General features: G+C 47.6%; 1 protein-coding gene across 1 annotated transcript in view; it reads right to left on the bottom strand.

Moving 5' to 3' along the window:
* Positions 1–11,714, bottom strand: part of LOC133358603 (plexin domain-containing protein 2-like) — a 59,677-nt gene extending 47,963 nt beyond the window's left edge. Inside the window, exons 1-4 of the mRNA XM_061576988.1 lie at positions 11,603–11,714; positions 8,690–8,835; positions 3,450–3,602; positions 1,622–1,691 (exon numbers count right to left, since the gene is read on the bottom strand). Of these exons, the coding sequence (XP_061432972.1) occupies positions 1,622–1,691; positions 3,450–3,602; positions 8,690–8,835; positions 11,603–11,714 (481 nt within the window). The remainder of the gene's footprint in view (positions 1–1,621; positions 1,692–3,449; positions 3,603–8,689; positions 8,836–11,602) is intronic.
* Positions 11,715–24,551: the final 12,837 nt, after the last annotated feature.

Genomic DNA, 24,551 nt, shown 5'->3' with positions numbered 1-24,551 from the left:
GCAAAAGATCCCATATATTTGTGTTTTGTTTTTCTTCCCCCGGCACCTCCGATTAGTAAGGTTGGCTATATACGGTGCGAAAGAAAGTTCAACGCACATACAGGACATGGAAGCGTTAAGTTCGTCTGAAAATCTTGAGTATTTAATTAAATAATCGCTTCCCGAGTTCAAATGTGATATTTGGCAGAGCAACTGTTCCACGAGGATACATGAGAAAAACATGTCTCTCGAAAATAATTTCCAAGGGAGCCAATAAGTTTACTTATTGCTTTAATTATGAATGCCCGTCCATCCAGGAACCCTTCACATGTGTCCACACACAAAAAAAACAAAATCCTGAAACCAACTGCCAACAAAACTTGTATATCACACTGCCCAGTTGCCAAAATCTGTAGTTTTAGGAAATGTTATACTTTAAAATAGCCTAACTCTTTATTTCACCAGGTAAGGCCCAGAGCTATACAACTCTTTTTAAGAAGCGACCTGGCCACAAATCATCACCCAACAGTGGTTTATGACGTGGAAATTTATAGCAGCCAAATACTCTAAACGTCATGTTTCTAAATGGGAAGTCGGGCAAGAATTTACAAAGGATCCCATTGCTAAAGCACATATATATGAAGACAAAGATCTCTCCTATCGCCTTAACAGACAGGCGGGCAAGTGCTGTTAGCAGGCAGCACCTATGAAGGCCGGCACGGCACCACGAGGGCGTGGATGTTCAGCACCACGCCCGACCGCCTATTTTTCCCCAGTGGCAATATTTTCACACACCGCACCACGTACTCATTTGGAGGTCAACCTAGGGGAGGCTCAGGACCGGTTCAAATTAACCTCACTGGTCTTGACTCGGGTCGCCAGGTTCGTAGTGTGGCACGCTACCTTTATCTACATACACACACACACACACACTATACCGTGAGGTGCTGCAGTGGTTAGTGAAATATGCTATGAACTTCTCAGCCACAACTAAACTAGAATGGCAAGTGATATCCGAAACAGTTCTGTTGCCCCCCCCCAACTCCTCACCAACCCATATTGACCAGCATGAAGCATGGCAAAATAACCCCGGTGCTAGACATGGCTTTAAGAGATCCTCAGCCAATGGTCAACCGACTGTAAACGTTAATAACCATTTGATAGAAATCAGATTTTATTATTTTGAGAAAAAACAATTACCACAGATGACAAAATCTGAAAATATTCCAAGGCGAACAGTACTGACCATCGCTCAAGCATGTTAAAATAATAACAAAAATTTGAGCAAACTTTACAGCACGTGATTTATTTTAAGAATACACGGTCTCAATTTTTTTTAAACACAGATTGACAAATGCTGCAATTAGGTCCAAGAAGCTGGCCCGTTAACGAAACCAGCAGTGTCCACCATCTAATTATGGACTTATTGGTGCTTTTGACCGGGTACAAGGTTTACGGTATAAATGCATACCACGTGAACTAAAAATGTTTGTATACGTGTTATTACGCGTTTGCCGTGTATGTTGTCAGTTCACACAGCAAACATTCTTTGCAATGGGACGTTTCGTCTACAAGGGATTATCCAAGTGAAATACTTTTGAAAGCTAATAACGCCGGGGGGGGGGGGGGGGTATGTCCTTACCTCCTGTGGCGAGAGTCACCGAATGCAGATCGTGTCCATAGTAAGGAAAGGCAAAAGATAAATTCACATTCTGCAATGAATATTACAAGGAATAAGTTCAGCCACAATTAAACATCAATGAACTGCACACGTTTGATTGTACTGAAAAACGCAATTAACTAACTCATGTATCCATAATTAAAGGTTCTTTGGGTTAGATTGTGTCAATATAAATGTGTTGTTAATCCACCACGGCCAATTAGTAAGGATTGGAGAGTACACCAACAGCATTTACAATTTGAGTACGACATTTCAATAGTGATTGCAACCAGCTGCATCAGGCGAAATGTTGCACTAAAATTGTAAATGTTGTGGGTTTACTCTTAACACACCTAGTAATGGAACGGCTCCTTTTGTTGACGTGATAAGTCTTACTAAATTGGCTGTATCAGGTGGTAGCGGATTAATGACACATTCATATTTACGCGATCTAATATGCATAATATTGGTCGTGAAAGCCTGCATGTTAAACCCATTAATGTAGCGGGGCATCATATTTGTGCCATTCCTTCAAAAATGAAAAACATCGATGGCTTGTCACCACAATCACCTGGAAGGCAACCGATTTCGTCAAATGTCAGAAGCCAGTTCGGAATCGTGGCACTACCATTGCGCAGCCGCCAAGCGGGTAGCTCCGAGCTGCTGCGGGGGGGGGGGGGGGGGGGCAACGCTTGGCGCAACAAACGGCGGTGGCGCACAAACACACTGTCGTGCCACCGTAGCGCCACCGTAGCAGCATGTACAGCTTTCACGCTTTCCCCCGCCTTCACCAGCGTGGTGAGGTATGGTCAAATAACCCCCCCCTGCCCCCCCGAAGCACGGCATGGGGGAAGCCAGTGGATTGACAGAAGGGCTGCACATGAACCTGAAAAACTGCCGTGTTTAATGAACTGTCAGAACAAGAACAAACTAAATAACTTGTTATTTGTTTCCGAAAAACTTTGGTTGAGGTGGTTCCACACGCCACAATATTTATTCGTGAATATAAAAAAAGAAAGATTCAATATTTGGACCAGAAGGACTCCAATGAAGGCATGAGGCCGCCTAAAGAATTTGAAACGTTTGTGCCTTATTAAAAGTTCTACTACATGCCATATGAGCACCATATCTTTCACAGCCACACATGCTCATGCAATGTTTTCATTAATAACCATACGTGAGGTCTAGTTTAGTTGTTTTCTTGTGCTGATGTCACGTTTTCATTTTTAGCCACAAACAACTTATATATATTTAAAAAGTGCGTTCCTTGCTATTGTTTTGAAACGAAATATTTAACATTTTAGATTTCATAAGAGTGCATATTCAAAAATCCAGTGTTACATGCATTGCTTAGAACTGAAAACAAAGCAAAGAATGTTCAAAGGGATCTTAAGGGATGCGAGCAAAAGAGCCAACCGGTTAACGAACATCTGCCAAAACCCACATTGTACACTGGATTTTAATATAGAACACTGAGACAATGGCTATTTATTACGGTACATTTATTTCGAATAAATTGACAAGTTGCTTTGGTCACCGTTTATTGCTCATGCAAAAAAAAGACCTCATCAACAGGATGAGAATCCTGGGCCTAATAATGACATAGAAGCTGCCCAGACAAACATTTGTTTAGTCACGTCCCATTCACATTATACACTTTAAAAAAATGTGGAATATGAACTCCCAAGCATGCAATAGTTCCAACCTTAAAAATAATGCAGCATCCGACAGTTATATTTGACTGGGTGGAAGCAGTAGTAGTGGTGGTAGTGGCCATCTCGATTACTGCCATGAGTCTGCAACAGCTTACCACAGCCTGCCTGTATCCTCCGGAGAGAGACTCGTGAGCTCGCACTCCACCTGGCGAACCGTCCACGGGGCCGTCCAGCCCCACCCACATCTCGCGGGCGCGCCGGTCGCCAGAGCCGTACAGGCGCGACACGTAGTACGTGTGCTGGTTGTCCTGCGGGCAGATGGCAGACGACGATTGTGGGCAATTCTCTAACCCGCACCAGGAACTAATGAACCCACCAGGGCACAAAAGCCTTTGAGGCCCGAGTCAACCCTCCGATTATCATGGTTGGCTACGTATGGTGCGAAAGAAGTTCAACATGCATACAACTCTGCTGTGCACACCTGCCCACGGGACGAGACAATCCACAGCTTTTACCAAACTCAAATTCTCGTGCACTCGCCACTGCTCTCCAAAGTACTCTATTTTTTGACCTACCTCTCTATGTGATGCATTTTAGGAGCCTTGCATTTTTTTTACGCGAGTTGTACCAAGTTTATGCACGACATTGCCATTCATAACTTGACGATGCAGTTGTGTTTGGGTTGATTTATTCGTATGCTTATTTTTTATGGCTGTAACCATGTTTGTATCATATAACCAGCTCCCTATCAAACATGAGCATTCCTTGCCCAATGGGGTTTACCACTGCAGCAAAAAACCTTAACCCTAATCACTAAAAACAATCCATGGCCCCCCAAACGTCACCGACTCATATTTTTTCAGGCATCGTTGACAAACATGTTAAGTTTTTTTTATCAGCGGCCTCAACTTAAATTCCATCCATTGACCTTTGGTGCACCTCAAAAGGAGAGATTTCATGCTCAAATTGGAGCAATGAGGCGGTGCGCTCATCTGCGTTTACAGCCCTGACTGAGCCAGTAGTGGAAATTCCACATTCCCATGGCATCCACTGTTACCTTGGCCACAAAGCAGGACTCATTTTATTGACCCCCCCAGGGAGGGATATTGGGATCTGAATGTGCGTGTCCATTTCGCTCCCGAGACACGACACCCACTCATCGCCACTCGCGTCCTTCGAGGTGAAAACCGCCGAGGGAGATGGCATTTCCATCCCTCTCGTCAGATTTTAGAACCGCTTTTGTTTTGGTCGGCCTTCCCCCGCACCTCCCGATGAGCAAAGTTGGCTATGGTACGGTGCAAAGAGCTCCAAAACTATGCATATGGTTGGCACAACATTTACAGCACACTCACGAGTGTGTACTGGTACTGTGCGTGCAGTCTTACAAAATGTGACCACTGCGGGCGACTCAAAAACGAAAAAAAAAAATCCAAATATGAACGATAAAGCTACTTTTTTGTCCAGTTCAGAGCATATTAACAAATTAAGAGTCCAGATGGTGCCCACACTCCACTACATGCTCAGCCAAGGCCGATTTCTTCACATCCCAGGCCAGTGTGGATTAGATTGCTCCCAGATACTCCGCTAGTTACAAAAAGTCAAGTAGTGGTCAAAGGGATTTCCTGCTCAAATGAGCACCGAGGCAGTACTCAATCTCCTGCTTCCGATGGCGAGTTTATCCAAAATAAACCACTGTTTAAGTTCCGCCCCCCACAAAGTGGTATCTATTTTATCGACCCCAAAATGGATGATGGGCCGAGTTAACCCCAAGTGGAATTTGACCTCGCAACCTTCAGAATGCGGACCCGCTCGCTTCACCGCTGAGCAACCCGACCCGGTTACAGCCCTTTGTCAATCCGCTGCTTGATGAAAACAGATGCCCTCACACAATTCCAGCCATTGGTGGATGATTGACCATACTTCGCTACGCTAGTCAATGTGGTTTGGTGAAGAGGTGTCGGGTGAGGGGGGGGGGTGTCGGTAGGGAGGGGCAGCCACCGGTTCAGATGTCACTCAGCATGGATGTTAGCTGTGGCTGGGAATCAAACTCAGGTGGCTGGGTGACAAACATTGCACCAACGGTGCCACCAATAAATGATAAAAAAAAATGTTCCATAGGTTTCAAGCATTTATTTTATTTTGCATTATTTAGTATCGTGCCTTTTATCATACAATCTCAAACTGCTTTAAATCAAGGACACGAACAATTGTCTTAAGTAATCCTGGAATTAAAATTTGTGACATTTGTGCGTCTCGTGTACATTTCAATATAACAACGCAAGTTGCAATTTTGCGACTACACAAAATCCTAATTGTGAAAAAGTGCACCACAAACCGCACCTCCGATTAGCACGGCTGGCTACGAATGGTGCTAGAGAACTTCAACGTATACAAACTTTTGACTCCATGGTTTGTGACGGAATATCAGAAGCTGTACTGTACTTCAAATTTCAGAACCAAGTAGAGATTGCATGGCACATTCATAATAATGATTTATCTCGCAATGCTTCTTGATTTTTTAAGGTTTTGTATGTTACCCAATAGCTACTGTTAAGTGACTATTCACATGACGATTTCAAAACTGCCGATAAGATTTGATGTATTTAAATTCTCATCAGGCCCCTGGTGTTGTGCATTTTTTAATCCCTACAAACTTAATCCTTCCGTCCTCTGTCTGTGCTATAAGGGCCATTGCCTGAAATGCCAGATAACTTTCTTTTATGGCTGCAGTGTTACTGACAAGTGGTGTTTTTACGTGAATATTTTAATAATCACCGTTTTATATAGTGTCATTCATGGAAACTCAATCTCAAAACGCTGTACAATCCACAACACACAAGGTGCACATTGAGATGTTCTCAGCAAATTCATTCGTCTCCAAACAAATTTAGCAGATAGATCGGGATGTCGTCCAAATAGAAAACAAATGAATGCTGAAAATCACTAATGCTCCGGTGTTTTAATAATACAAATCTGATAACTTTGAATGGAACTTAAGTAACTCATATCAGTCTAAAAAAAAGCCACCGATGCTGCCAAAAGTACAAGATGCTATCCAGACCTGTCCATTTGTGGCTGCATTAAACCCTATTTTTCTGCAGTCACCACAATATGCCCATCTAGACAAGTCAGAGTCCATCCACCAACTACAAATATGGGAAACAGCATGCTCCCAAAACATCCCCGTTTAAAAAAAAATGTGGTGAAAATACTTCTGTACCATGATAGGAAGATTTTATGAAATATCAAGTTTGCTTTCCAGACTAAACACAAAGGACCTACACTAGAGAAATGCAACGTTAAATACAGGAGAGCCACAATTAACTACACTAAAATGGGAAAAACGTTATTCTTTGGTTCTTTCGGTTAAGTCACGTCTAAAGATAAAATAATAAATTAAAATAAAAGCATATTACGACGTTTCGATTGCAACACAAGCAATCATCATCAGGCAAAAAAAGAAATAGCAACAAAAATCTAACTAGAAAACTATAGACAGACATACAGGCAGACAGACATCACAAGGACACACAGAGAGAGGACACATATCGGCACAAAGAGAGGGGTCGTTTCTGTGACGGTCCCTTAAATATAGAGAGGGGGGCAGGGACGGAGAGAGGGAGGGGGCAGAGAAAATTAGCATATCAATGAGTGGACGGTAAAGTGCTGCTGCTGCGCGAGTAAGATGACGACGTGGCACGGCACGCAATTTGTTCTCTCTGCCTGTGTCCTCTCTTTGGAAGTTTCACACTTAAATTCTAACTTAGCAATCTTTGAGATACGTAATCAACCAGGCTATGCGTTAATTGTGTGTTGACCGACTCTCTGTGTTGTATTACATCACATTTCGATATTTTGCGAGGTTATTTAATTTTAGTGTGCCTTTCTCCTAATTTACAAGCTTGCGTGCCTTGCCACGTCGTCATCTTACTCGCGCAGCAGCAGCACTTTACCGTCCACTCATTGATATGCTAATTTTCTCTGCCCCCTCCCTCTCTCCGTCCCTGCCCCCCTCTCTATATTTAAGGGACCGTCACAGAAACGACCCCTCTCTTTGTGCCAATATGTGTCCTCTCTCTGTGTGTCCTTGTGATGTCTGTCTGCCTGTATGTCTGTCTATAGTTTTCTAGTTAGATTTTTGTTGCTATTTCTTTTTTTGCCTGATGATGATTGCTTGTGTTGCAATCGAAACGTCGTAATATGCTTTTATTTTAATTTATTATTTTATCTTTAGACGTGACTTAACCGAAAGAACCAAAGAATAACTCCTGCAGTCACGAAAGCTCCATAATTAAGAGGGAAAAACGTTGTTTGCAAAATTTGGAGTTCGTCAAACATGAACAAAGCCTAACTTTAATAGAGCCAAATTAAACAAAACCAAAAAAAACACCGGTGCGTAGGAGGATGCCGAAGTGAGCGCGGAGAAGTTGCCCGCGTGAATTCTCCCGTGTTAAATTAAAGTCGCCAAGAGTCTACACAGGGTGCACCGTGCACGCATCGCCTTCCCCAACAGCACGCACAGTCATTTGTGAATCCACTGCTGAATAATAGCCACACGTCACCACACCGACCGGTGCGGTTTGGCGACAGCAGAGAGCAAGCACGTGGGAGCATAGACTTACAGTACAATGGGTTTCGTGCCAGTGCCCTCTGCCAACCACCGCACAAGCACCACAGCCACCTATGGCAACCGGTTTATGAATGGTAGTCGACCATTGAAACACTACGCAGGGCTCAATGTTAGCCATCAAGCTCCGATGAAAGCGAGCACATCCTGGGCGATTTGGTCAATAGTCAGCTGTATTAACAGTGAGCTAAAGTGCCATTAAGTAATAATATTAAGTACAACTCTGCAGATGAGGCTTTTGTGGTCTGGGAAACTAAATGTTGCCATATGAACATTGGTAGCGAGCGAGAAGGCACTGTATATAATACAGAATTGTCAAAGATAAAATAGATCCTTCATCATCTGTTCTTGGAAATGGACACACCAAGGGCTAAAGCCTAGATTCTATTAATTAGTAATGATTTTGTTTAAGTTAAGTCTTAATACGGCATATAATCCACAAAAAGTGGAATCAGAGGCACAACTTCAGTATGAAAAACAAATGACCCAAGCTCAATCAGTTTAATAGGAGCGATATCTGAACAAGTCCTGGGCACCCAGCTTTCATCAGCACACATTGACCCACGTGGTGAAGTATGGTCAATCCACCTCCAAGACCAACATGGCGTGGGGCAGCCGATGCCGGAGTTTGGACTTCTATATTTGGCGGGGGGGGGGGGGAGGGGGCGATTCCTAATGTGCCTCACATTCGGAATCACGGGTGCATATCATTTATTTAAGGACTGGATCATCGCAACCGCTGCCCTCGTGGAGGAAAGCAACACCCACCACGACTTCGTCCGTGGCACCGGAAGTCCACGTGGGGTCAGTTGGACTCGATTCCGGAGACTGGAAGGTAGAAAACCAGGAAGGCCAGTGTCGATTCCGCTCGGTGTGCTGGGACACGTCCAGGAATGTATCGTTCAAGCCCACATCTGAGCACAGGGCGCACACAAGATGTAAGACAAAATAAGAGAGCGACTGCCATCTGAAATATATCTGCAAATATCCCTTGCCCGAGGTCAATTAACCCTGATCACCCAACACTGAATAAATGAAAACGTTTAATTGTCATGGACAAAGGACGGAGATGCAGATGATTTTTGTTCCTTACCAGCTAATATTATTTATATTTTAAGTAAAATAATGCTTTGGAATCAGATGACTTACCTGCATCACATTACTTGGATAGAAGCAGTTTTGCGGAAAGGTAAATGACACACCATTCACAATGTGGACCACAACAATACAATTTACACTATTCATCCGAATGGTTTCCATTAACCAACATTGTGGTAATTTTTTGCTTTTCCATAGTTGACAGAGACATTCTGAGTGAAAAGAAATTGAGTATAAAAGGAGAAAATTACAATGAAAAACTAAAACAAATAAAAATTCCCACAACTTTAACTTACCACACCAATTTTACAACACGCTCACCGACGTTAAAACGTAAATGTGGTATTCAAATGTAACCAAATAAGACACCGAGCAGAAGGCAACGTCATCAGAAGGTTCGCAGTCTATTTTCTGAATAAGAGTCTCGAGAATGTATGTAGGTATGTTGAACTTCTTTCGCACCGTACAAATCCAACCGTGCTACATCGGAGGTGCGAATACATTCCAAATGACCAAATGTCATATCCAGCAAGTGGGAACGATTTGACGTTTGGGGAATGCAGCAATGGGGGCCCATGTCGAATGGCCAAAGGGGCCTAGGAAGGCTCTTGAGGGGACATCGTAACTCGGCTTGGGTACCCGTTCCAAAAACTTGGGGCTTGCCCCTGTATTCTAGTCATGGGATTTTTGTAAGTCGGACAAAACTACTCCTTATACGATGAAAAGAAAAATGCATTTTACAATCAAAATCAGAATATATATTTATACCGGAGGAACCCGATGAGCTATAAAGCTCTTTTTCACAGATGTCCAGTAGGGGCCGTTCAGAACGTTACAACATTTTTCTTAATACACACTTCCTAAACGCATTTTTATTCAAGTATATATCATATATAAATCTAGATATCCGTAGTCGATAAATAATGTTCACTCTTACAGCACGAGTCAAAAATCTAATTAAGAACCCGCAGTTCAGACTTGTAATTATTTTTACCAAACCACAGGTAAATCCAGGTTATTCACAAATTATTCCTCAAAATCGCTTCAAATTACCACTCGCCAACAAGGAGTAGCAATTCTTCTATTTTCATGAGGAGCAATCGGACAAAGACGGTCACCGTGGCGCGCGCTTTCAGATGCACTTTTGCGGCCGTCTGGAATGCTCTTCCTTCCGATATTAGAGAGCCGCTGGAGCAATGCACTTTTAAATTTAGGGTTGAAAACTAATTTATTTAGAACCGCTTTATACGTTTAATTTGTTGTCCTTCCCCAGCACCTCCGATGACCACGATCGGCTATGTAACACGCGAAATAAGTTCAACATACAAACAATTTCAATACCACACTGACGATGTCACGGAGCGCGACGGTGAAGTCGCTGCATGCATACAGGCGAGTTACTATCCGAGGAGGGAGCTGCAGCGGTTGACATTTCTGACGGCCACGTGTGTGTTAGTACAGGAGCAGGGAGGATTTTAAAGATGCAGTGTGGCTCCGAAACATTTCCATTCCTTCCCTTTCGACGACAAGTTCAACGCGCATAACATTACAAGCTGACCAGATACTACCATGGGTTCACCGAGACGCTTGGCAAAATGCACCAAACCCCTGCTCCCCAACTTTACCAGATCTTTCTGGCACAGGCTACAAAGTCCCCAACGATTCGTTTCAGCCGCAACTGTCCGCAAAGTTGTTTCTGCCAATGACTTTGGTACGCCACATCCATCTCACGAATTGCCTTGCAACAAACCTGTTCATGCGATTATAGGGGTAATAGGGTACAATAATATAGATCACGGATAGGCCTATCTTTTTCGCTCTCGTGGTGGTGCCTTACAATCATTATTACGGTAAGCCGGTCTGGCAGTGTCCCGGAATGTATCGAGGGAGACATTAAGCCATTTACAACCACCACCATCACCAACTTCTACTACAACCATCATCCATTGTCATCGTCAAATTGCCTGGCCCAGGTCCCCGCAGCCCTCGGCTTACCTGTGCACACAGTCGCCCCAACCCCGAAAACTGCTTTTGGGGTTGGGTGTTGTTGTCCTTCCCCCGCACATCCGATCAGCACGGTTGGCTACGTGCGGTGCGAAAGAAGTTCAACATACAGGGTGTGGTCCAAATGTCTTGTGACCCCCCCCCCGCCCCCATTTAATTCTCTAAAACGTAATGGGGTTGTATACTAATGGGTGTGAAAATAGAAATGCATGATCAAAATAAAAAAAATGTTAGAGGGTCAATTAAACGCCGCTGTATATACATCCCGAATAAACCAAGGCAGATGCCCCAGTCAGCCGAGGTCCATCAACGTAGTGAAGTAAAACCGCGATTATAAAGTCCAAGATCTCGCTGCAAATTATTTCCACACGAACACGGGACAGCAGATCTGCCGATGCCTAGTTAACGGCACGTCTTAAACATTTTATATATAAACAAAAAATCTATAAATCTTAACCCACGTTATTTTAAGTGAAAAAACCGGAGCCTTTATCCGTCCCGATGTACCCAAAACGCTCGATGTCACGGCGCGGCAGGAACAAGCGTGGCCAGCCAGCCAGCCAACAACCCTCTCCTCACCTGCGCCGCCAGATGCGGAGCACGAAGCCAGCAGCAGCAGCAGCAGCCATGCCCAGCGCAGCAGTGGCAGGGCGGCGGTGGTGGTGGTGGGAAGCAGATGCAGGGAACTCATGACCGCGATGCTGCTGCTGCTGCCAATGCGTCCTCCTCGCACACTGCAGCAGCCTTTTAAACGCTCGGTGGTGGTGGGGGGGGCCGTGGGGCGTGAGCCGGTTTTGCAACTCGTCAAAAGCCAACACGGACCAGAGATTTGTGGCGTCCGTGTGCTCAGCTCTGGGGTTCGCTCCGAAACGTCCTCTTTGCCCGTCGTTAAACACGAGGGCTACGTTGAGTTTGCCCGGGCGAATGTGAATCAAAACACAACCGCGGACTGTGTCGCCTCACGTGAATTATATTTGAGTCTCTGAAGGATATTGTATTATTGGCTTTCCAGACCCCCTCCCCTGCCGCCCAAGCAAGCAACACTCTGAACCGGTTTCAAATTTGTCCTGGGTCCTCATAAGCAGCCAAGCATGTTAAACAAATGCGGCTGGATGAACCAGATGCTGTTGCCAAGAGGAGCCCACATGTGAACTGTGGAACCCCGTCTAATGTAAAAAAGCAATAACCCGTACACACACTCTCATGCACTGGGGGAAACTTTATACCCCGTAAATAATACATGTTTAAGCAATAGCCGAACAACCAACTGGCTTTCCAGACCAATACCGTATTATCCAGCAAAATGAAATACGTTTAGAAGCACATTTTTGGAAAGGTTTCGACCTAAAAGCGAGAAGTCGCCACACGAACCTCCCGAAGTGACTACAAGTCGCAAGGCGGTCCTACAGTCGGAAATGTCGCCACTGGACAATTTACCTTGAGTCATAACATCGTGAACTGATACAGGATCCTTAACACACACCATGCATCATGTCACTAGCCAGTTTGCCAGGTATTGGTGAACTTGTACAGGATCCTCAATACACGTACGCACCCTGAATGGATCCTAAAATTAGCATCTTGTCAGAATCAGAATATGTATTTATGCTAGAAGAATTCGATGAACTATCAAGGTATTTTTTGTACAGATGTCCTCGTCCTATAAACGTCGCTACATATCAGTTCAACACGTAGGCTTTCGCGACCAATATTATGAATAATAAAGGTTTTGGGTTAGATCGCGTAAGTATAAATGTGTTGTAACTCTCCACCACCCAACACAGCCAGTAAGATTTGTCACGTGAACAAAACGCGCCAATTAGTTACTGCTTCAGCCCACCGGTGTGTTGGAGAGTAAAAATTGAAAATGTTGTGGCGGTTTTGCAACAAATTAATGTGGTTTCATAAACTTCAATACTGTGATACAGTATATGACTAAATCTAAACTAAACATGGCAAGATTATTTTACCATGTTTCTCCACAATAAACCTCTTTGAGTAAAAAACCTTGGCTCTGGAACGTAGGAAAATACAGTATAAGCTCAGTAAAAACCATATATGCACTCTGTGAACAGTGATGTCTAGTCTTGTAATGATTAGAGGGAACGAAATTCTAATTCCATTCCATGTTCATCAAGCTGCTCATGAGTTTGATAAAAAGTAAAATCATCCTCGTGCCATCCCATCCCATTTTCTTCTTCCGTACGTCTGATGTAGATGCAGATACAATTTCACATTCAGGCGGTCAAGCCAAGTAACCGCGTCAGGAGTAGCGGACTGTATCATCGTCGTGATGTCTCCTTCGTATTTGTGGATCGGGCATTGCATCGTTACGTGTTGTACGGTCTGTTCTGGATGACCTGGATGACCACACTCGCACACCGGAGAGTTTTTAATTTTCCATTTGAGCATCAGGTATCCGCATCTACTGCCATAGTTTGTGGATGTGGTTTAGGGTGGGCCATGAGCTTCGTGGAAGATCAAACCCAGGCATCTTCTGCCATGCGTCTTTCACAACTCGGTGTTTGTCAGCAATTTTGAACCCGCTCAGCTCCCATCCCATGAGATTCTCAGAGCAAAGATAATTTAATACGGGAACTTACACAGCACCTAACGTGTTAAGCAAAACGGTTACTACGATGCAAATGAAACAATGAAGGGACTGCTATAAAATTGATGTACAAGCACAATTCAAACCCTCACACCACTTGATATTAACACTGCCTTTGTAAAACAATTTATACGACAGGCTGACGTTTAAGACAATGGCCCTTCTTCAAGGAGTAGGGAGATGGGCTGACTTAAAGTTGGAGACCACATAGTAGACTGTGGGGAACCTGAGAAAACTGGGATATTCGACAGTTGATTAACAGTATTGAATTGACATATGAACATATTTATCTTAACATTTAATTAGGTATTTAACTCAAATACAATTTCGCATATTTGCCTTTGATTGGTTTGGGTTGATAGGCACTCATTATTAATGGACAGCTGTTCACTTACCAACTTTTTTTTTCAAGTTCCCACTTTTCTCAGGTCCGGTGTGTAATCTGCAATCTCCAACCTTCACGTCAGCCCATGTCCCAACCCTCGCTCTCTCCACCCTGAAGAGACATTTCTTGAGACACTACGCTGTCAAATATTTTCTGCTATAAGCTAGTGTTAATATTTTTTGTTGCGAACTTTACCATGCCGTCTGAAATTAGAAAAATTCTCATCATAACTTACTTTCTCCATTCTCAATGGGTATGATTCTTTTCACTCTTCCTGCTGGCCAAATTCCCATCCTATCTAATCCCAAAATTATTTATCCTATTCCCATCCGTTGCTATGTGATGTCCTAGTAAACATGATACGTTGAGCCAACATTGATCCAACCACATAACAGCGTCGACCCAACGTTCCATGTTTACTGGGGTCCCTTTCCCTACGAGTTCCCGTTTAGTTAAGTTCATTCCCTTCGAGTCTACGGAATCCCATTATATCGCTCTCAAGAATAATTACATACACTCCTGTGCCTGTTATACATGCATCAAATAAGATTCATGTTACTGTTCCATTCACGAAGTGTATTTAATTTTATTTAGCCTCGTATCCGAATGAGACAGTACAAGAGAGAATGAGATAGCACAAACAAGACATAGTGTGGAACTGACTGAGACAGCATGAAACAGTTTAGGGGTGCCAAGGTGGGGAGATGTTAACTACCTCGCCTGACATACAGGAGATCGTAGGGTTCGATCCTGACCCTGAATATTTGGATTCTGTATGTTCTCCCCGTGTTCACGTGGATTTTTCTCCGGGAGCTCCAGTGTTTCCCTACATATTTACAAAACATACGTTTGGAGTATTTGACTACTATAATTTGCCACATTATAAGCCACTTCGTTGAGCTATCATTTGTGGCCAGGTCGCTTCTGAAAAAATGATAGCTGAGTGGGCCTTACCTGGTAAAATAAAAACATTGTTAATTTCGTTTCAGGCGACAGCATTAAACATCGGACATCATTAAACATGACAACATTAAACACAGGGGCACATTATTAAACAATGCAGACGAGCCGATATTGATGAGACAATTGATGCAAACAATACCGACAATTTCCAGTAGACAACAACAAAAAGGAGGCAGAGAGGAATTGATGTTTGAGTGGAAACTTGAGCCACGTTGAAAGGCTCCCTTGGATGTGCGGCCTCGCTCCGCTTTGTCGCCACCTGCTGGTAACGGTGAACATAATAAGACAAAGATCCCCCGCGTAGCCTGTAACAGATTGTTGGGGCAAGTGCTGTTTGCGAGCAACTATGAACCAAGGGGGTGGGTGACCAACACCACGCCCGGCCGCCTTTGTCTCCCCGGTGGTTATGTTTGCATACCGTGCCGGGTACTCATTTGAAGCTGCGTCGACCTACGGGAGGCTCAGGACCTGTTCGGATAATCGTCACTTGGTGTTGGCCGTGAGCGGGAATCGAACTCGGGTGGCCACTGCTCTCAACACGCACACCAACCTGGTCCAGGACACACTTGCACCGTGAACGCTCTAAACTCCAGACCAAATAATGCAGTAATAATGAATGCAGTAATAACATTCAATGAACCATAAGTTCATACTCTTTGGTTCCTTACCGAAAGAACCAAAGAGCATGGATCCCTGCAGTCACGAAAACTTCAAATATAGATTGAACCATAAGTTGACTGTTGATACTTGTTTTTATCATTTACAAATTCATTTACAGTAAAAAGAAAAATCACTAATCTACAGTTAAATCTGAGTGATAAAGCGTCACTCTATGAAGCAGAGAGGTTTAAAGGTCAGGGTCACTCGGTGGGGAAGCCAGATTTTATGATGGGGCGTGAAAAAGTTATTTTCGTGTTATCTATTAAACAAATGAAATGTTAAATTACCATAGAGCGCACGAGCAGGTCATGCCATTAACCAAGGCATTCAGGGGCATAGATGGGTTCACCAACTTCCATACAGAATTGCGAGTTCACGAATGCACGTCAATTGCATTTATTTTACACTGGTCAGCTTCGAGAGGTTTACAGTACAGGGACTCCTTTCCTTACTAACATTCGACTTATGAACTTTCCGAGATCCGAACAAACCTGTCCGTATGTCCAGTTGCTTGTTCGGACCGAGAGTCGAAAGCTCAACCGCCGCGCAATAGATGGCAGTGGTGGCATCTACATCTGCAGAACATGAAGAGCAAAGTGACATCTACAGGAGATTATACAACTTTTAAAGCCATTCTCTGTGTTTAGTGTACATGCCGTACATTTTGAATCGACAGGAGTAAAGTTGGACTTACGGACAAATCGACTTCCGAACAGACCTCTGGAACCGATCTCGTTCGTAAGTAGATGAGTCCCTGTACAGTAGTATTATTATTATTGGACCATGAGCCAATATCAGATATTCCACTTGCCAGTGACATCAGGGTTGGCATAACTTTAGTGGTTTCAATGTATTTGTGGTCAATAACAGTGAATTATATAACCATTTGGAAGTAATCTTCAGGTGAGAAAGACCGCCTCAGCTGTACTTAATTCGGCCCACTTGGTTTCATTAATCAAGGACATATCACTGTCCCCGGATAATTTACTTGTCAGTTTTGATGTCGTCTCCCTCTTCACCACGGTACCTGTACCTGATACTATTGCAATCATTGAAGACCTAGTCCAACAGGGATTGGATGCTGATGTACTTTGGTTGGCAAGGCACTGCCTTACCAACACTTACTTCACCTGGAATGGTACTTTCTACAAACAGAATGAAGGTACCCCAATGGGCTCTCCCCTATCACCAGTGGTAGCGAACATTTTCATGGAGAAATCTGTGACAGATGCCATCCAGACATCCACCCGACGTCCCTACTTGTGGAAGAGATACGTAGATGACACGTTCGTCATCTGGCCACATGGCCAGATGGCACAACACCAATTTCTCAACCACATCAATTCCATACACCCATCTATCAAATTCACCATGGAATTGGAAAATGATGGCAAGCTACCATTCCTGGATGTTTTGATCGAGAAGAGACCTGATGGCTCGTTGGGACACTGTCTATAGGAAAGCTACCCACACGGATTCCTATCTGAAGCCTGACTCCCACCACCATCCAGCCCAGAAGAATCCCCTCATCAAAACACTACACCATAGGGCCCGTTGCATCTCCGACCAGCACCACCGAGCCAGTGAGCTTGAACACGAATGCCAGGCTCTCAGGAGGAATGGATATTCTGGCCGCAAAATCCGCAAAGCTGCATCCCCAACCATGGGTAGAGAACCATCTGAGGACCCAATCAAAACCACCACCTTACCATACTTAGCAGGTGTCACCAAAAGGATTTCCAAAATCTTAAACAAACTCAAGATCCAAGTTCGGTTCAATACAGTACACAAAATCCGTGATTTAATCCCATCGGTGAAGGATGCGATTCCGGACATGCAATGTCCTGGTGTCTCTAAGCTGAGTTGTGTCTGCGGCAACAGTTACATTGGTGAAACGAAGCGACGTGTCTCAGACCGGGTTCGCGAACACAAAGCGGATTTGAAACACGGCAGAACCAACTCCTCGGTGGTGGCGAATCATTGTTTCAACGCTGTGGGCACACGTGGTGACATTGTTTTCTCCAAGACCAAGGTGCTCTGCAAACCCTCGGGCCACCGTCAGAGATTTGTTCATGAAGCCATCCAGATATACAAACACAGACAAAACTTTAATCGAGAAGATGGATTCAGATTGAGCAATCATTGGAAGGATGTGATCAACCGCGTCAAGTTTTAACTGCTATGATTTTCACTCACCCACCCGGTTGTCGTCGTCCGATGACTACATGTGAAGTATGGGAATTGACGGCAGGAACTTCTTGACGGGTAACACACTTTTATTAAATCCTTTAGGTATCACAATACAACGTGTGGTCTCTCTTCTTCCTCCGACACACTCCACTAATCTCGTGTAAGCTCTAGGCCTCTGGCTACACCCGATACACTTGACTCGTGTAGACCCTATGCCTCTGGCTACACACAATATACTCGACTCGTGTAAGCCCTATGCCTCTGGCTACACAATACACTCGACTCGTGTAAGCCCTATGCCCTGGCTACACATAGTACATTCGGCTCGTGTAGACCTATGGCTACACCCACTACACTCGCCTCTGGGTTACACAGAGTCCCGGTCCCCTTAGGACAGCGGGGCTAGGTACCGCAGGGCTCTAGGTCTTCATCCCCGTCTTCCTTCTTCGCTGGTTACACACTGCCCTTACGCCTGTGTGCATCCCCTTTTATAGCCCCTGCTCACGAGGGACGGAGCTGATGCGGCGTCGACGTGAGCGTCGTTCCTTAATGACCCAATCACGACGCACTCTCTCTACGATCCGCTTTCCCCAGCGCGTGTTAACATTACTCCACCAATCACACTGCGCTGCCACCTGATCACTCCCTCTCAGCGCGTCACCGCCCACAGCCAATCGGTACCCCGTAACCCACGACCCCGCGCTGACCCCTGATCCTCCACCGTCAGCGCGCGTCACCACCTACACAGCCAATCATCACGCACTGTGCATACGATCCTTAATCCCAGCGCGTATCACCTCTACATCACCCTCTCCCACATAGCTTGCAGCCGGCCCGGCTGTTAACCTACAACACAACATAACGCAACGCAGTAATAAAGAACTCCACATCCCAGTGTGCCCCGTAACACAACAACAACAACATAACACAACCTTAAATATGAAGCAATATACAGCCCGACGAACAACACAATAAAAGCGAACACCGTAAAACGAACGCGCCAAGTGTCACTGTGACCCACGCAGTGCCGAGGCGCTCCGGCTGCCTCGACTCCGCACGTGGTAGGTTACACAAAGTAGCGCGACCTAGCGCGAGTCCGTCTGGCCGGTCCGTCGTATGGAACGGGACGTTGGCGACCGTCCGGTGTCTCCGGCAGCTCTAGACGGCACGGGTCGGGCCTGGAAGGACCGGCCCCGCCGTGAAGATCCGGCCGCCGGTGGTCGGCAGCAGTCAGTTCCGAGACACCTGGGAGCGGATCAGGCGGAGACATGTGAGGAGCAGGCAAGGACAATTCCCCCTCAGGGTCGTCGGTCACGTCACATGCTCGGCCCTCACGACACAAGGGGAGGCCATACGGAGGCGAGAACGGTTTCAGTCGGGAGGGGTGGACGTACCAACGGCGTTTCCCCCATTTTATCTGAACGCACTGGGGGCGTGCCACCCGCACGACCTCCACGGGTCCCCGCCACGGCTTCAACAATTTAGGCGACGTGGCCAAAGGTGCCTGAGGGCAATGCAGCCAGGCCTTGTCACCTGGTTCCCAATTGTGCACGGACACCTTCCGTGCCCGCAACCGCTCGTTCGCAATTTGGCGAGCCCGCGAATTAAGCCGTGCGGCCTCCCTTGCCTCTGTCAGTTTATGAATATTAAATTTAATATGCTCTGCCAATTTAGAATTAGTTCGTGGTGCGGGCAGACCCAGCTGCGTTTCCATGGGCGGGTCGGCTTCCCGACCGTACATTAGAAAAAACGGGGAAAACCCCGTAGCTGCATGGGGGGCCATTCTATACGCGGCAAGGACCCCAGGGACCTGCAGGTCCCAATCAACATGCGACTCACACACCTGCTGGCACAGCATAGAGGTCAATGTCCTGTTAAGCCTCTCCACCATCCCGTCCGTCTGCGGGTGGTACGGGGAGGTACGCACCTTTTTGGTACCCAACAGGTCGCACACCTCCTGCAGTAATTTACTCGAAAAATTTTTCCCTTGGTCAGTCAGCAAGCGTTCGGGAGCCCCCTTGTCCAGGACGTAGCCCTGGACAAAGGCGTCCGTCACAGCCGCCGCCGACTGGTTGGCGAGTGGCCACGCCATAGGCCACCGGGTAAAATATTCGACCCCCACCAACAGGTACTTATTACCCCTAGGCGTGACCGGAAAGGGCCCCAGAATATCGAGTGCAACGAGCTCGTTAGTGCGCGAGACCTGAATAGATTGCAGCGGTGGATTAGCTGCCACGGGCGGTGGTTTCCGTCTGGCGCACTCAACACAACCCTTCAGAATATTCACCACGTCACCCCCCATTCCCGGCCAATAATAGTCACGCTGAAGCAGGGCAAGCGTTTTGTTAACTCCCAAATGCAAGAGGCGTTCGTGTGCGGCCAAGACAACCTTCCCCCTCACAGCAGAAGGCACCACAATCGCATGCCGCCGGGACAAACTGTCCCATCTCATCAACAGGCCCTGCTTAAGCTCGTAGGAGCCAGTTCGGTCGTGGCTACCTTCGGAACCCTCCGTCTTTCGGCGCAATGCCAGCAGGGAGCTGTCCGCCATTTGGAGACGGCCCCACTCAATCAACGACAGTGAGAGCAGCGAGTCCTGACCCCCTGGGGTAGCGGGACCATCCCCAATTGGTGTGCTCGCGGTCGCAACCAACGCCTCCCTACCTTCCGTAACCGGAGGTTTACAGCGCGCCGATCCCGATAAGCACGCACATTTGTGACAAGGCAACAACCGCGACAGGGCATCGGCATTCGTGTGTCGCAACCCTTTACGGTACGTAGTCGTGAACTGATAGTCCTGGAGGACTTCCAACCACCGCGACAATTGGCCCGAGGGCTGGGCAACCCGTAATGAATACTGGAGCGCCGCATGGTCCGTCCGGACCGTAAAATGACGACCATAGAGATATGGCCTGAATTGTTGTACAAAAAAAACAATGGCAAGTAGTTCACGACGGGTGACGCAGTAGCGCTGCTCTGCCGGCGACAACACCCTGCTACCATAGGCGACCACCCGTTCGACCCCTCCAACGACTTGGGACAGCACTCCCCCAATGCCCGTGTTGCTAGCATCCGTGTCTAGCAAGAAGGGACTCTCAAAGTCCGGATAGCACAAGGGTGGGGCCCTTACCAAGGCGTCCCGGAGGGAGCAGAATGCAGCCTCCTCCTCCGGTCCCCACCGGAACTTCACTCCTTTTGCCGTTAAAGCGTGCAAGGGCTTTGCAATGGTGGCGAAGTGCTCAACGAATCGGCGATAATACGAAGCAAAACCGATGAAACTGCGCACGTCTGACACTGACGTGGGCGTCGGCCACGAACTGACACAGTCCGTCTTCGCAGGATCGGTAGAAATCCCCGAAGAGTCGACAATGTGACCCCAGTACCTCACGGATTTACGAAAAAGATGGCATTTGGCCGGTTTAAACTTTAATTTAGCCGATCGCATTCGCAAGAACACCCCTCTCAATCGCTGGAGGTGTTCTTCGAACGTTTTACCGAAAACAATGACATCGTCAAGGTAAATGAGGCACGTCTCCCACTGCAAGCCCGACAAAACCAATTCCATAAGACGCTGAAACGTCGCAGGAGAGGAGTGAAGTCCCATGGGTAACCGGTTAAACTGAAACAGGCCCCCTGGAGTCCGGAATGCAGTCTTAGGCTTAGACTCCTCGTCGAGTGGCAACTGCCAAAATCCGGACAATAAATCAAGAGTCGAAAAGTATCGCGCACCGGACAATGCGTCGAGAGACTCGTCCATCCTGGGGAGCGGATACGCGTCGGCCACCGAGATCTTATTCAGGCGGCGGAAATCGACGCAAAATCGCAGGGACCCGTCCTGCTTTTTAACGAGCACAATAGGTGCTCCCCAAGGACTGGAAGAAGGCGAAATAATGTCGGCTTCCAGCATATCGTTAACTGCCGACTGAACATGTTCCTTCTCAGCAGGACTCAGTCGGAAGGGATTTTGCCTGACCGGTGCCGCATCGCCCGTTTCAATGTGGTGGCGTAGCAGGTCCGTGCATCCGATATCATACTTATGTTTACTGAAGACATCCGAAAATTCAATCAGCAACCCGCGCAACGCACCCAACTGTAGCGCTGACAAATCGTCAGAGTCCGCGCACAGCATATCAATCCAATCTAGGTCCTCCTTTGATGGTACGCTAATCGTGGGGCTCGGATCAGCCTGCGCAACCAGCCTCTCCTCCGCAGGGACCCGTGCCGCGTGAGCCAGCACGGTGCCCTGCTGAATGACGGCCGGCCGCGCCCCAGCGTTTAAAACCATGACAAACGGATCCCTGTCTGCCCCAACCAAAGTGTGAGCCACCGATAAATCGAGACCTCCAACAGCCCTATTAGAAGGACCCAAAAGCATGGCCTGTTCCGAGGCCTCCTTCCCCCATGGCTTCCGTAACCGGAGGGGAATCAACATTTGTGAACCCGGGGGCACGTGCACGGTCTGTGTTGCTAACGCCTGAATGGTAGCGCACGCCGTCCGAATTACATTAGGGCTCGTCAAAAATGAAATACAGCGACCCGATGGTAGTTCAATGCAACGCTGATCAATGAGAATTTTGATGGGCATTTTCGCCAAAAAATCAGTGCCCAATAGGCAAGGAACCGCCAGGGAAGATGAAACGAAAACGGGTCCCGACAATTTGATATCACCAATGCAAATGGACGCCCTAATCTGACCGATAATGCCCAACGATCCCCCGTTAGCGGCGTAAAATGGCACATCCACCGGAAGAAGCGGACGACATTGTACCGGGAGAATATTATAAATGAGATCCGAAATAATAGTCGCCGATGCCCCCGTGTCCACTAACACCCTGACCTCGACCCCATCAATCGATCCGGTAACGACGGATGAACCCGCTGAGGCAGCCACTATTCTGTGCCCCAATTCCGACCATTCAATGTCTCCCCGGTCCCGGCCGAACCCCCCTCTCCGAACCGAATCCCCGAACTCTACTCGGCTCTCCCTCGTCGCAACGCGACGACCCATACGTGTCGAGTATGCGGGCCAAGCATGTGAGGTGCCGCGACTTGCCGGGGTTTGCAGTGATGACTTGGGGCCTTGGTCGTCGTCCAGCCGAGGTCCCATGGCGCGCTGACGTGGGGCGCGGCAACCGGAGGCCACGTGGCCACGAAGGCCGCAGTTATAGCAGGTGATGACAGTAGTCGGAGATCTCGGTTGCTCCAGCTTGCGGGCCGCTCGCAGAGGCGAACGACCCCCCGACCTCCAGTCCCCCGCTCGTCCCGCGATGAACGCGTCCTCTCGTGGGCTGACGACTTGGGGCACGGTGTCAACCGGACCCGGAGTTGAGGCCACGGCAGCGTTGCAGACGACCCCCTGCTTTCGTTGAAGGACCTCGTGCGCTTGCATGCTCGTGGCGACCCGTAATGAAGAAATATCGGTGTCGTCGGCCGTGTTGATGGGGACCCCCAGGTCCTGCGCCAACTTGAGCAGCTGCTCCAAAACCATCGCATCTTGGCCCTCCTCGTCCATACGAGGGAACGCGGCGTCAGCGAGAGCGAGCAACGCCGTGCGGTAGGCGAGCACGGTCTCCGTGTCCGCCTTCCGTCTTGCGTAGAAATGATGGCGGCACGCCGAGGGAGGACCGTAGACTTTGGCCATGAGAGCCAGCGCATCCTTGAGCGTGGAGCGGTCCGACCTGCGTGCGGACGTGAAGGCCGCGAGCGCGTTGTCGTCCAGCATGGCAGGCAGTGCCCGCAGTGCCGTAGCGTCGGACCAGGCGGACATCTCTTGATGCGCCAAAAATCTGCGCTGAAATTGGCTCCAATCCCCGCCTTCCGCCTTGAATGCTGACAACGTGGGAAGGCGCTGCTGAAAGATAAAGTCGTCCTCCTCCTCGTGCTTCCTCTCTGCCCCCCCGTCGGTGTGTAAGATGGCGGCCCCAGTGGCGGGTGTGTGATGGCGGTCCGCCGCGCGCGTTGGTGACGTCAGCGGCCGCGCATGGAGAACCGCTGCCACGTGGTGATGGCCGTTCCCGCCAAAAGTTGGAGCGGATGAAATGGCGGGAATCGCCCAATCGTTTTGGCGGGAATCTGCAGGGCGACCCTGTAGCACGTCGGCCGCCGTCCCCGCTCCTCCCGACGAGCTGATTTCCGCCAAGATGGACGCGGCGGCGAGCAGCAGCTCCGCCAGACGGGAGTGTGCCTCGCGAAGCACGGTGTCAGTCCCCCGTCGCTCGACCGGCGCCGTCGGTGGATCCTGCCCCGTGGGCAGCTCCTCTTCCTCACCCCCTGATGCCCGCTGGCCCGCGTCGTCGAGGTTGTCCTCGTGGTCAATCCCGTGGGTCCGACGGTTCCTCCTTGTATCCATGCTTGGAGGACCGTTTCACTTCTGACGCCAGTTGAAGTATGGGAATTGACGGCAGGAACTTCTTGACGGGTAACACACTTTTATTAAATCCTTTAGGTATCACAATACAACGTGTGGTCTCTCTTCTTCCTCCGACACACTCCACTAATCTCGTGTAAGCTCTAGGCCTCTGGCTACACCCGATACACTTGACTCGTGTAGACCCTATGCCTCTGGCTACACACAATATACTCGACTCGTGTAAGCCCTATGCCTCTGGCTACACAATACACTCGACTCGTGTAAGCCCTATGCCCTGGCTACACATAGTACATTCGGCTCGTGTAGACCTATGGCTACACCCACTACACTCGCCTCTGGGTTACACAGA

Source organism: Lethenteron reissneri, chromosome 7 (assembly GCF_015708825.2).
Source record: "Lethenteron reissneri isolate LAM-NWPU_2019-01 chromosome 7, ASM1570882v1, whole genome shotgun sequence".
Classification (NCBI taxonomy): Eukaryota; Metazoa; Chordata; class Hyperoartia; order Petromyzontiformes; family Petromyzontidae; genus Lethenteron; species Lethenteron reissneri.
The sequence above is the reverse complement of the archived record's forward strand: the minus strand, read 5'-3'. Positions and strand labels throughout refer to the sequence as shown.